At 59.6% G+C, this 12,847-nt stretch overlaps 1 protein-coding gene across 3 annotated transcripts in view; it reads right to left on the bottom strand.

Annotated features, from left to right (window-relative positions):
* The window catches only part of DLG3 (discs large MAGUK scaffold protein 3), a 70,846-nt gene extending 58,177 nt beyond the window's left edge, over positions 1-12,669 (bottom strand). For all 3 annotated transcript variants that reach the window (XR_009963642.1, XM_062612799.1, XM_062612800.1), the window contains exons 1-4: positions 12,577-12,669; positions 10,533-10,664; positions 5,571-5,710; positions 4,386-4,529 (exon numbers count right to left, since the gene is read on the bottom strand). Coding sequence is in view for 2 of the 3 variants with exons in the window: in XM_062612799.1 (XP_062468783.1) it covers positions 4,386-4,529; positions 5,571-5,710; positions 10,533-10,664; positions 12,577-12,592 (432 nt within the window). In the remaining variant the exon portion in view is untranslated. The remainder of the gene's footprint in view (positions 1-4,385; positions 4,530-5,570; positions 5,711-10,532; positions 10,665-12,576) is intronic.
* Between the last annotated feature and the right edge of the window lie 178 nt (positions 12,670-12,847).

Raw genomic sequence — 12,847 nt, 5'->3', positions numbered from 1 at the left:
CTGTTCAGATGACAACGGGGCAGCAGCTGGCTCCTTTGGCCCATGGATACAACGTGGAGGGGTGGTCCCTCCAGGAGCTGGTTACTCCTCTGCTCCCCTTGCTTGAGCACTGTCCACTTCCCAGGGTCCTGGGGTTGCAGGGCTGATGCTGCTGAGCTGAAGCCGAGATAAAGCAGTGGCCAGCCTGGCCTGCAGCGATGGCTGTGGCTGCTGCCAGCCCCAGAGAGACATGGGCTGGGGGGACAGGAGGGCATGTGCAACCTCATGGTGGGTGTCTGCATTCACTGTCAGCCATTCCCCTGCATCAGGGACCTGCTTCATCGCCCTGATGCTCCTTGCAATAGCCAGTGCTTCCCCTCTCCCCGCAGAGAAGGTGCAGAGCCATGGGGCTAAAGCAGGGGGAGCAGGGAGCTTGGAGTGGGCAGGTCCGCAGCCGCAGCATCCATCACACGCCGGCCTCATCCTGTCCAGGCGCAGAGCACAGGAAAGCCCTTCTCTTCGGCCAAAGGCAAATCGGGAACCAGTAATAAACACTTGAGAGAAGGACGGGGCGGCAGACAGCCGGTCGCCGTGCACAGCCTGCCTTTCACTGCCATATCCCCCAGGAGCTCTTCCAGCTATGCTGGCGCTTAAGCCATGGGTTATAGGGCAGACGGATGCATTTCTTCAGTGGCAGGAGCAGCAGGGAGGGCTCCTAAGCCCCGCCACGGCATTTCTGCAGGGCTGGGCTGTGTCCTCCTGGGATGCAGGGAGGGAAGGGGACGTTTGTGGCGCCCTGAGAGCAGGCTCAGTGGCACCCCAAGCACCCCCAGCCCTAGGAGCGAGGTTCCCTGTGCACTGGGTGATTTCCAAGGAATGCCTGTCCCTGCAGCAGTCTCTCTCCTCCTCTCCATCGCGTTACGAGCCGCTGTTACTCAGTGTTGGCTGTTGGGCTGAGCAAGGACAGAGCCGGGCCGCAAAGCGATGAAGCCCTTGGTGGGGAGGGATGCTCAGACAGGCGACTGCCTTGGATGAAGCTGAAGCGGCTGCAGCTCCACGCTGCGCAGCAGGCGAGGATGAAGAGAAAGAGCCGCCCCTCCCGGCAGCAAGCACCACTTCTGCTCATCAGCACCATTGTTCCCCTTCCTTTATATCCACAGCTGCGCTCTCTGCTCCCTGTGCGGCCCTTCCCGACAGCAGCAGTCTCCTGCCAGCCTGCGAGTGGTAGCGGCCGCGGAGCATCCCCCGGCTCTTCCCTCTGCAGCCCTGGAGCGGCCCCGGGGCCTGTGGAGAGGTTGAAATGGGGGATTTGGCAAATGAAACACCCCAAACCCCATTGTTGGGGCACGATTGTGCCTCCGAGCGCCTCAGAAGGGCGCCTCAGCCAGCGGAGTCCCTCTGCTCTTGCCCTGCTGAGGGCTGAGCATCCACTTTCCCATGGAAGGATGGTTTCATTCCAAAGCCTCGCCGTCAGGAAGCACATGTTGCTGCTGCATTTACTGGGACCAATTCCTTCACAGCAGCCATTTGCACACTGCAGTGTATACACACACATCCTCAGCAGCAGACAGGAGACTTTCTGTTCCTGGAAGCATTTGTGTGGAGAGGCAATTTATTTCTCATGTCTCTTCCTGGCCACAGCAGGTTGTGGTGGCTTTTTGCCCTATCACTGCTGGGGAGAGCTGCAGGCACGGATGAGGACAAAGCCAGGACAACAGAAAACTTATTTACGTTGATGGATGCAACAACAGAATTTCACTTACTTCAGGCAGGACAAACCAGTTCATCATCCTGCCTTTTATCAGTGGCAGCATGCCTGCCAGAGCTCTTGCTCCTGGGATGATAGCACCAGGGGCAGCTGCTCTGCCCTGCAGCTGATGCCCTCCTGCCCTAGCATTAAATATGATCCATTATAAAAGCTTCTCCAGTTCTTCAAAGTGCCCTTTGCCATTTCAGGTGTTCTCCTGAAACCCACTTTGGAACTGCCCATGGCAAAAAGCAGGCACCAAAGGCTGGGGAGCAGGAAGTCGCTGTGGAGGTGGGCAGGAGCTGGGTGTGCAGAAGTTATCCAGCCCCAGTGCTGTCCTGCATGCCGGGGCTGTTGAGAACCAACACAGGAGGAGATGCTGGTCAGGAGGTGAGGTGTCCTTAGTGCCTTCATGCAGGAGTGAGTGATACGAAGCAAGGTCCATCAGCACAGCCTGCCCTCAGGCATGGCTGATCCCAGGTCATGGTCCGGATTGCTGACATAGAGGACTGCTGGAAATGCTCTGCTGGGACAAGGGCTGTGTTCAGCCATGAAGATGGCATCTCGTGAAACAGGCTCACTGCTGTGTCAAAGGCCCCTGTGTCCCAGCACAGGGGCTGCCGCAGAGGAGCAGCACTGACTGCAGCAATCCAGCACTGCTTGGTCCCAGTTCCCAGGAAAGCTGCTGGTCTCCACGGAAAACTGACTTTCCATCAGGAATAGGGCATGGCTAAGCCCAGCACTGAACACCACCATCCCAGTGTTGTTTCCTCTCCAGGTCCTTGCTTTGCCTGTGGCCATCCTCTGGGATGAGGAAGCTCTGCCAAGCACAGCCCCTTGCAAGGCCTGTCCTGCCTGTTCCCCCCATCTCCTCCCTGCTCTGGGCTGGCATCTGCAGCCCCCATAGATGGGAGACCCCAGAAGTGCCAACGCTGAGCCCTGGCTCCTGCCCTGCGCCGGCACAGGCTGGGAATGGAGGCTGAAAATAAAAAGAGCTTCGGAAAAGAATGCATGGATTATTTCAAGCCTGGAACAACCTGCTCACACTGAGGGAGGGAAGAAGCCAATCTGTTTAGTTTATCTAAGGGAAAGTTAGGAGGGAACTTAGATGCATCTATAAATACCTACATGTTGGGAACATTTGTGATTGCCACAGTTCTTTATCCTAGCAAACAAAGACAGCAAAATTTCCTGAGGCTGGGAGGTAAAGCAAGAGACTCCAGCAGCAAAGTGCAGGTTTTTGATGGGAAGGGTAAATACCCATTAGGCCAGCCAGGCTGGGGACACAGCACAGCCCCCATCACATGAAACCTGAACAATAAAGCAAGGTGGCTACTGCTAAAGGAAACATAGCAGATCAGCCAGACGTTTGGGGCTGGAGGCAAGAGGCGCCTTGCTCCACAGCCTGGGACACTTAGGAAGAAAATCCCTTACAGTCCAACTGTTCCCAAACCCTCAGGCTTGCAGCCCTAGTGGCTTTTGCCCTGTGACCCCCCCATCCACAGTCGTGGGTCCCTCCCACTGGTGAATGGAGACTCATCCTCCTGTCGTGCTCAGAAAGCCACCACCTCCCCGCCCTTCCAAACCAGTGAAGATTTGGGGAATGTTTGAAAACAGAGAGAGAAGCAAGAAGAAAAGGAGAAATTAAAAGGAAGGGAAAACAAATGGGGCATTACCCATTTTATTGCAGTCCAGAGTAAGAAGGAGACATTTATAAAGGAGAGAAAAGCAGCAGTGCAATTTTTGTCCCTAAAATACTTCAGAAGAAGACTTTGATTTAGCAAACAGCATCATTTCAAACTATCCTAAGGCAAACATCATTTTCAGATCATCTTAAATCTGCAGTGAGCCCCATCCATCCATCCTGGCCACTTCACCCCTTCCCAAAAGGGCATTTTGCCCTTGCTCATCCCTAAAAGCCCCCTTAAATTCATATCCCAAATGATGCACTTGCACTAGGAGGAAGCTGAGATTTACGATACACATCCAAAGAAACAGCATTTCCAAGTCAATTAAGACAGCAGAGAAAAGCTCCTGGTAAGCTGAGGAATGGACCTGCCATTTCAGAGCTCAGAGAAAACAAATATGGAAATCTGCAGTGTGGGAGTGTGCCAGCGTTGGGGGCGAGAGGGATGGGGCTGGGAGGATTTCCAGCTCCACACAGCCTCTTTACTTCTGTGCCACAGCCCTCCGAGCCCTGAGGGCTGCCACTGGGCCATGGTAACTGCTAATGCAAGGGGATAATTAGAGGCATAGACTGGAGCTGAGGAACAATTCCTTCCCCAGAGGGTGCTCAGGCATTGGAACAGGCTGCCCAGGGCAGGGCTGCAGTCACCGTCCCTGCGAGTGTTCACACCCCGTGGAGACGAGGCCTCAGTGCCATGGGTCAGGGGTGGCCTTGGCAGAGCTGGGGTAAGGGTTGGAGTGGATGAGCTGAAAGGGCTTTTCCAACCCGTTTGATTGGTGCCTCCGTGGTTTCAGTGTCACCCACCCCTTCCCCAGCCTGAGCAGCGCCAGAGCAGCCCTGAGGCAGCACTGCCCGGCCACGGGGGGAGCCGCCCCCCGGCAGGGTCCCGCGGTGCCAGGGGCGCACCGCGTCCCCTCAGCTGCCCCCCAGGCTGGCGGGGTGCGGCGCGGCGAGGGGCGCTCGGGGGCTCACCTGGGGCAGGGCGCTGCGGGAGCCGAGCACCAGGCTGCACACGCTGGCCGGCGCCGCCGTCCTCCGCGCCGTCACCTTCACCAGCCGCGGCGGCGTCCCCGGCGCGCTGCCCCCGGCTCCCGCGGGGAGCCTCCGCTCGCCGCCCTGGAACGACACAGGGGGTGCGTGCAGACAGAGCGGGGCAGGGCAGCCCCCCCCGGCCCTGCCCACCGCTGCTGGAAGGGCCCAAAGGAGCTGCCCCCCACGCGAAGGGATCGCGCTGCCGTCAGAGAGCATCCTGCCAGCCGGTGAGCCTGCCCCAGCACCGGCCCCGGGGCAGCGGGCTCACTGCAGGCCGGGTTTGCTCAGGCACCTCCTGCACTGACTGTGGGCACTTTTGTCCTCCCTGTTCTTGACCACCAAACTTCCTTGGAGTCTCCTTAGGAGCAGAGTTCAGCTCCAATGTCCCCGTGTGCCACTCAGATCTGCTCTCCCCGCAGGCATATGGTGGGAAGCCAGTTCAGTCCCCGAGGCAGAAATCTGGTGTTTGTCTTGTAGGTTTATGTCACTTAATCTTTCAATTTCTGCACCAATGTCCCTGCATCCCCAGTTGAGGGGGATCCCACAGCATCCCTTGGCAGGGCATGCAGCAGCAAGACGGGGACGGGAAAAGGGTCTGCAAAGACACAAGGCAATTTCGTTTACCTTGGTGCCTTTGAGGTAAGTGAGACCTCACTTCTCACCTCCTGCCTCCCCACCTGGTGTCGTACCTTTTAAAAGGCTGTTGAAAATTAAAGAGAAGGCGGAGAACAGGGACAGGAGTTATCTGAGAGCTGGGGAAAATCCTGAAAAGGGAAACTTAAAAGACTCAACCTGCTGTATTTATCAAAAGCAGCCCGCGAGGCGGCTGGATCAGAGAGCCCCAATGCCTCTGCAGGAGACAGTGTCAGATGGGAACAGCTAATCCAGCTGCAGCAGCAGGACAGGATCCAGCGCTGGAGCTGGAGCTGTGTGCATCAGGAGCAATTCAATTAACACTTGTGAACCAGAAAACGTGCCTCCTTAATGAGACAAACTGCGGCACAGGAGGTGTGGGAGCACCTGGGTGCGAGCTGCGGTGGCAGCAGCCCCTGTGTCCCTCTGTCTCCTGCTGGGCAGGAGGGAGCAGGGTCTGGCCCTGCAGCATCGCACCGGAGCAGCTCTTACCGCGGGTGAGTGCTGGGGCTCTGCGGGCTGGATGGTGGAGCCGGCCCCATGCTGCTGCCGGGCAGTGCCCTGGTGTGTGTCCGGGCTGGGGGGCTGCAGGGGCGTGGAGCGCAGCGTGAAGTCATAGAACTCATGGATATCTGCAAAAGAGCACAGAAACATCCCCAGGGCTGGTCCCGGGCACACACTGCACCACTGGCACCCACTCTGCCGCTGGAGCATCCTGAGTCTGAGCTCCCTGTGAGGGGATGGAGTGGGACAAGGCTCTGCTGGCTCCTCACCCACTATATCCCCTCTGTGAGGCAAGGGGTGCAGGGGGGTGCCTGGCTCAGCCGCGGTGCCCCATAGCTCTGGAAGGCACAGGCGGCGACGACACAGGCCACAGCGACTAAAACCAAACCCTGCTCAGCAGCAGAGCCACAAACTGGTTTGTGCTGGAAGGGACCTTAAAACTTATCCAGTTCCAACCCCTGCCACAGGGGCAAACACCCAGCACCTGGCCAGGGGACAGTGTAAAGGCAAAAGGGAGGAAAGCCGGGCTGGCCGCAGGGCAAGTCAGGGTGCTGAAGACAAGGAGGCATTCACCTGCGTCCAAATGAAAACCAGGAAGGGTGGTAACTGCTGCCAGGTTAAAGGTAAAGCTCCAAGAGGTCGGCCAGGAGAGTCTGTAAATGCCTTGCAGAAGGTACAACAGAGTAATAAATCCCTTCAAGCGCCCAGGAAACCGGAAGCCTGGCAAAGGCAGCAGAGCCCCAAAGTCACGGCAGCAGGGAAAACCCTTGGAGCAGGGAAAGCTGCAGCAGGAGCTGGAGCCCACTTGCTGTACGTGGAGGAGGCTGGAGGGACCCTCTCCTGGAGCCACCCCAAGGGCCCAGTGGGGGTCTCAGCACGGCGGGACCGTGGCCATTGCCCTGGTGCTCCCTGGGACCACACCAGCCCCTTGGTGTGTAACTGCTCACCACTGCAGGGGGATAAATGCCCGCTTTATAGGGGGTTCAAGAGGAAACCTGGGGAGCGCTGGGCAGCGTGAGCAGGGACATGCTGAGCGCTGCCAGGGGCTGTTTCCCAGGGAAGCTTCTACAAAGCAGGATCGACCCCTCCAGATGCAGGTCCCCATTCTCCCCCTGTGCTGAACAACGTGCCCATGCACTGCAGCAGCACATCCCTGCGCTGACGGGAGGGGAGCAGCATCGGCCCCCATCGCACAGCTCCTGGGGACATCCCAGCTGCAGGGACAAAGCTGCTGTGCATGCCCAGGGAGCGCCGCGCTGCCGCCCTCACGCAGCACCGCTGCCAGGCTCGGTCCTGTGTGCCGGGGGACCCGGGGCCGCTGGTGCTGACAGGAGCCCCCAGATCTGCCCCGGGGCAGCTCCCGACCCCCCCATCAGATCAGACACGAGGTCACGGCCAGCAGCCGTGGCGCAGCCACACAAACGGGGCTTTGTTTTCGTGCAAACCCCTCTGGTTACGAAAATAGCCATTGTGTAACGCGCTAGCGGGAGCTCCTGGCTGCGTGGATTACCCTTGGAACGCAGGGAACGTCGCAGGAATGAAAACAGGATTTGAACAGCCCCGTCGTGGGGGTGCACGGCTGCCAGCGTCCCTGTTTGCCACCCATCTGCGGCAGGAACACAGCCTCGGGCAGCCAAGCTGGCAAGGAGCCTACGGAGCAGGAAGCTTGTGCTCCCAGGCAGCCACTTCCCACCTCCGACACCCTCAGCCCGTTTTAGGTGCTTGCCAGGAGAGGGAATCGCTGCTGGGAGGAGCTTCAGGACTGGGGGTGAGGTTCAGGGTACGGCTGTGACAGGAGGGCATTTTAGGACACGTGCAAGTGGCATGAACAATAAATAGAGTTTCCTTCGCTTCTGGTGGGCATCACAAGTTGCAGCCACGTCTGCCCCACCTGTGCACTCTGAGAGCAGCACCACCTGGAAAACCTCAGGAAGGGAACACTGCCACCCAAAGATGAAGCTGTGCTGTCCTAACCCCCAGGTTCTGTTCCATGACTGCCGGTCTGCTCTGGAGCGAACAAGGAAGAGTAACCACGATTCAGAGAGATCAGAATCTGTGCAACAGCTTCCTCCTGGGGTCAAACAAATGTCATTACATATTTCAGTGGCACCAGCATCTGAGGGCTGCTGCAGCACCCTTGAGCCAGCAGCACCCTCATGACAGAAGCACCCTTGTGCCAGCAGCACCCTCATGACAGCAGCACATGCACCCACCTTTAGAAAATGACATTTCCTACCCAGTGTTGCGCTGTCATCAGCTCTGTCACCACATTCACCCCAAGCACAGCCTCCAGCCTCGCACCAGCCCCATGCTGCCAGGGGAGGATTGAAAGCCACAGCAGAGCTTTTGAGCAAGCTCCTGGTTTCCATCCTTGGCTATTGGTTAATTTGCAGGAGGAGCCATCCTCAGGGCCCAGAATCCTTCAGGTGACTCCAGTTTCCCACCCCGACTCCTGCAGCAGCTGCTGAAGCCATGAGCAGGGATCCCAGCAGCACCGGCCCTGGCAGCAGCTGCCTCTCCTCCAGCCTCTGCAGCAGCAGGGCTCTGCGTGAGGAACCCTTCCGGGGGTCACAGGAGCCACAGGGAGGGGGGGAGCCCGAGCAGCCCACAGGAGCTCGGGGGGGTCTGCGCCAGCCTCTGCTCGGGCATGGGATGGGAGCACAGCCCCAGAGGGCTCCCAGGGGAGCGCTGCCCTTTGGGCTGCTGGCAGCACGCAGGCCCTGCCCAGCTGCACAGGGCACAACGGCCTCTTTCAGCCCTGGTTCTGGGAAGGAAAGGTCAGGGGGCTGGGTGTGAGCCCCATCAGCAGCACTGGAGGAGGCCGAGCATCTCTCTATGGGGCAGAGGGGAAGCAGGACAGGGACCACCCAGCCCAGCTGCAGCATCCCCAGCCCCGGCTCCTCGAGCCCTTGCAGGGCTGTTCCCTGCAAGTCACGCGCTTGGCTCCATGGCCTGGGACGCAAGAGAGGCGCCAGGAGGAGGGAGCAGCACAGCCCATTTCCCTCTGCACCGCCAAGGAATTTCTTTTGTGCGGAGCTGGGGCTGGCGCATTCCAGTGCGGAGCAGCTCCTGCAGCGCAGCCATCGCCGCTGCGCCGAGCCGCCCGGGCAGGATCAGTGCACCCCGGCACAGGGGCAGCTCCGGGGACAGGGTGCTGGTGGTCACCAGGGTTCAAGGGGCTGGGCTGTGCTCAGAGGAGCCTGGCAGGAAACAGTGAACAGTCATGGATACAGCCATGAACATGTCCACAGCCATGGATACATCCAGCCCTGGGCACCACACAGGCTTTATCTGAACATCCCAGCAGATCCTTCCCTGGAGGTGGGCAAACTGGGGCTTCTACAGTCCACAATTCAGCTTGTTCTGAACGAAAAACCCCATGGAAAACCATCTCTATCCCTGGCATTTTCCACATAGGTTAACTTGGAAAACCCTATGATGTTTGGCACTTCTGGTGGCTCTACTATGGCATGATGCACTTTAGCGCTCAAACACAAGCCAGCCAACACGTCTCAGGAGAGCATTACCTGCAGGAGCATACGATCTGGGGACGGGGTTGTACCATGCTCATGCATTTGTGTTTCCCGGGGGTGGAAAAAAGGCAGCCCCATGTTCGTAGCATCACAGAATCCCAGCCTGGTTTGGACTGAAAGGGACCTTAAAGCTCCAACCCCTGCCACGGGCAGGGACCCCTTCCACCAGAGCAGGCTGTGGGCTGAGCCCTCTCCAGAGCCGGAAGCATCCGGCACAGTGCGGGGCAGCAAGAGGGAGGCCCGGCACTGGGACACGGACCCGTGGCTCTGCTGCAAATCCTCCCACAAACAAGCTCCAAACCAGCCCCGTGGCCCTGGGCGCAGGTCACAGACACAGCAGCTCGCTGCCAACAGGGGAAAGCAAATCAGACAGAAACGCTCCACATCCTCCCAGAGCTGTCACTGCGGGGCTGCACCGTGGACACCAAGAGACCCCGCTGTGCGCGGGCACAGGGACCACGTGCAGCCAGCACAGCGTCACCCGTGTCCACGCAGGGACAGAGGAATTCACAAACCCACGCTCCGGGGGGGCAGGAGCAATTAATGCAAACTCCTCGTTAGGTAAACACAGCCAGAGGAAGGGAACTCATATCCTGTTCACCCAGTCGAGAAGGGCACCAGCAACCCAGCGGCACTCCCTCGCACAGCGCCGCTGCGACACCAGGACACACGGCTGGAGAGTGGGAAACCAGCGCAGCAGGCGTGTGCTGCCTGGCGTGTGTGAGGATGTGCTCTCTGCAGACACACACGCTCTCCACAACACTTCTGCACTAACAGGCACAGCCACACTCAAACCAGCATTTTCTGGTGCCCAGCCCCAGGATGAGCCTTGCTGTCAAGGGTTTCTTGTGTGGAATGGAACCACTTGCACTGTGTGTTACTCCCAAATGCCTGTGGGTCTAAGTGCAGGAAAGACCAGGATACCCCAAAAGGAGCTGGGTGCGTGTGGGTTCTCTCTCAAAGACAGACAAATTTAGTTTCCCTCCAGGCTGGCAGGTTGTGATGGGGTTGAGGGCTGCAGAGAGGAGCAAGGCCCCGTGGTGGGGTGTCCTTGGTATGGCAGCAGAGCTGGAAGCCCACGGTGGTTGTGGATACACCATGCCTGCGATGCACAGAGAGTGCTCACAGCATTGCAGCACCCTTTAGTGGGTGCTGGGTAGATCAGGCACTGCCCAGTAGCATCCTTCAGTGGGTGGTGGATAGATGAGGCATGGCCTGCAGAAGGCTTTTCTTTTTGTCCACAACCACCTGACTGCAGCCCTGACCCGGGTATCTCCTGGCCATGCTCTGGAGGGGAAGGACAGCCCAGCTCCCCAGCGTTACAGGCACCCCTGTGTTTGCACTCAGCCTGGTCAGAGACAGGTCCCTATGCAGGATCTGACCACAAAGCCCCAGGGACTGCAAGGTTGGGCCTTACCCAGCAGAGCCTGGAAGAGTTCACTTTGGAAGATGTGCGAGACTTTTCCAATGGAGGCTTTTAGCTCCTGCTCCTCCGGGGACCGCAGGGTGCTTTGGTATCTGCTCAGGATTTCCACTGCCCGTTCAGTGTCTGCAGAGAAACACAAGGGTAACAAGGCTTTAATGCTGGAGGATGGATGGACAGACATCAGCAGGGAAGGCTCTAGTGCAGCCCTGGAGCAGCGCAAAGGGGCTCACCTAGACAGTGCCTCAAGCTATCTTCCAGCTCTGGGTTTTTAAGAGCCAGACAACCACAAAACCACCTCCTTACACTTCCCTACAAGAGCAAATCCTGCTGTGAGGCGTGAGGGCTGTGGCAGGGCTGGGCAGGGACAGAAGGGGGATGGTTCTGCCTGCTAGCCTCTCTCAACCTTGACAATCAGGGGCTAAACCCATCTTGATTCATCTCCAAACCCTGTGGCTCTGGGCAGCTGCCGTTCCTCAGCCACCTCCCAGGCAGAGAAGCTGGTCAGGAGCTGGACATGTCCCAGTTACACAGGGCTATGAACACTACCAATTGCAGTCTGCGGGGCCAGATGGCTGCAGCAAAGCTGAGCACAGCCCCCTGATGTAGCACAAGATCTTGCAAGCAGCTCAGCTATAGGAGTGGCAAAACTTGGGTTCCTAGAGGGTGTAAGGTAAGAACTGCTCTATGCAGCAAGCAGCCTTGGGGCAGCAGGAGACACAGGGGAAGGAACACGATGCCTCGATGTCAGGGAAGGAGGGATGCTGGCCAGGAAGGGAGCTGGGGGCTGCCATGAAGCAGTGCTTTCATTAAAGCCTGGGCTCACCACAGCTACGAGACAACCTCGGACCCAACCGAGTGGAGCTGAGATCAGTCTGTGGCAGGACACCCCGATGCTCCTCTAGGCAGATGCCTGGAGCTGCCAGCCCAGCTCCAGATGTGACCCATGTCCTGGGTGGCTGGGAGCTCCCATGGACCTTGAGCCTGTTCCAGCCCTATCAGTGCCTATTTCCCTTTGTCACCCAGGCAGCCTGCAGACAAAGAGCGTCTGTGTGAGGAGACGCGGGAGCTGTCCCGCCATTGCTGGGGACTCATCTTTTAACCCAGGAACTCATGCAGAAAAGGTGACCCTGCTCATCCCAATGCTCCCAGCAGGGAATTCAGGTCACCAAACAAGGGGCCTGTGTCTGCTGCGGTGTGTGTGACCTGCTGTCCCAGCTCCCACAGCCAGCTTCCCACCCAGCTCCTCCTTGGCCTGTAGGGGAAGCAGGTCCTGCCTGGAACACTGGCCCACATGGGCTCATCATGGGAGCAGAACAGAGAAAGGAGCCTGGGGAAGCGGGAATAGCTCCATGCTGGCTCCAGGAAAAGCAAGGGACTTCCCCAGGCTCCAGGTTTATTGGGTTTTACGGACATCTGAGCCCTGTGCTGCCACTAAGGGCTTCCTTCCCTGCAAGATCAGGCAACGTCTTCAGCCGCTGCCCAGCATCCCCTGAGCAGGATTGAGTCATCTTCGCCGGGTCACTCCGGTCCTTATCAGCAGAAGCTAAAGGAGCAGGTGGAGTTCCAGGGCCACCACAGCAGGACACGCACACTGCAAACCTGGTGTGAACATCCCAGCCCAAGCTGCACACAACGAGCAGCCTGGCCACCAGCCCCGGGGACAGGCGCCTGGAGCAGTGAGCACCGGCCCTGGACCACCGAACCCAGGGACCGGCCTGCTGGAGGGGAGAGAGCCCAGAGGACTCCTCCTCAGCACCCGAACAGCCTCCGGTGTCCAGGGCGCACCTCGCCGTGCCTCAAGGTGCAAACCCCACTTTGAGGAGACCCTTCCTGGGGGCCCACCCCCAACCTGCCCTCCCCGCAGCACCCAAGCGCAGCACCCCCCGTGCCGCACCCCCCGGGGAGCGCATGGAGCCGGGGCGCCCGGTGCCCGGCTCCCAGCGCCCGGGCGCAGCGCTGAGGGCAGGCCGGGAGCGCGGGGCTGGGCCCGGGCAGGGCAGCACTTGTTGAGCGCGGCGGGCAGGGCGCTCCTTACCTTCCCTGCGGATCATCGCTCCGCCGTGCCCAGCGGCCGCTCCGCTCCGCGCCAGCCCCCGAGGAGCCGCCGCCGCCCGCCCCTCCCCGCCCCGCCCCGGGGGGACCGCCCGAGGAGCCGCCCCCCGCCGGCACCGCCCCGGGAGCGCCGGCACCGAGCGCGCCCCCGCCGCCGGACACCTCCGCTCTTCACCGCACGGCACCGCACCCGCACCGCTCCGCGCCCGGCGGCTCCGCCCGGCGGTCTCCGCTCGGCCTCCCGGCCCCGGCAG

This window comes from Pezoporus occidentalis, unplaced genomic scaffold (assembly GCF_034315485.1).
Source record: "Pezoporus occidentalis ecotype Australia unplaced genomic scaffold, CSIRO_AGI_Poc_V1 ctg161, whole genome shotgun sequence".
NCBI classification, from domain to species: domain Eukaryota; kingdom Metazoa; phylum Chordata; class Aves; order Psittaciformes; family Psittacidae; genus Pezoporus; species Pezoporus occidentalis.
This window is presented reverse-complemented; position numbering and strand designations above follow the sequence as displayed.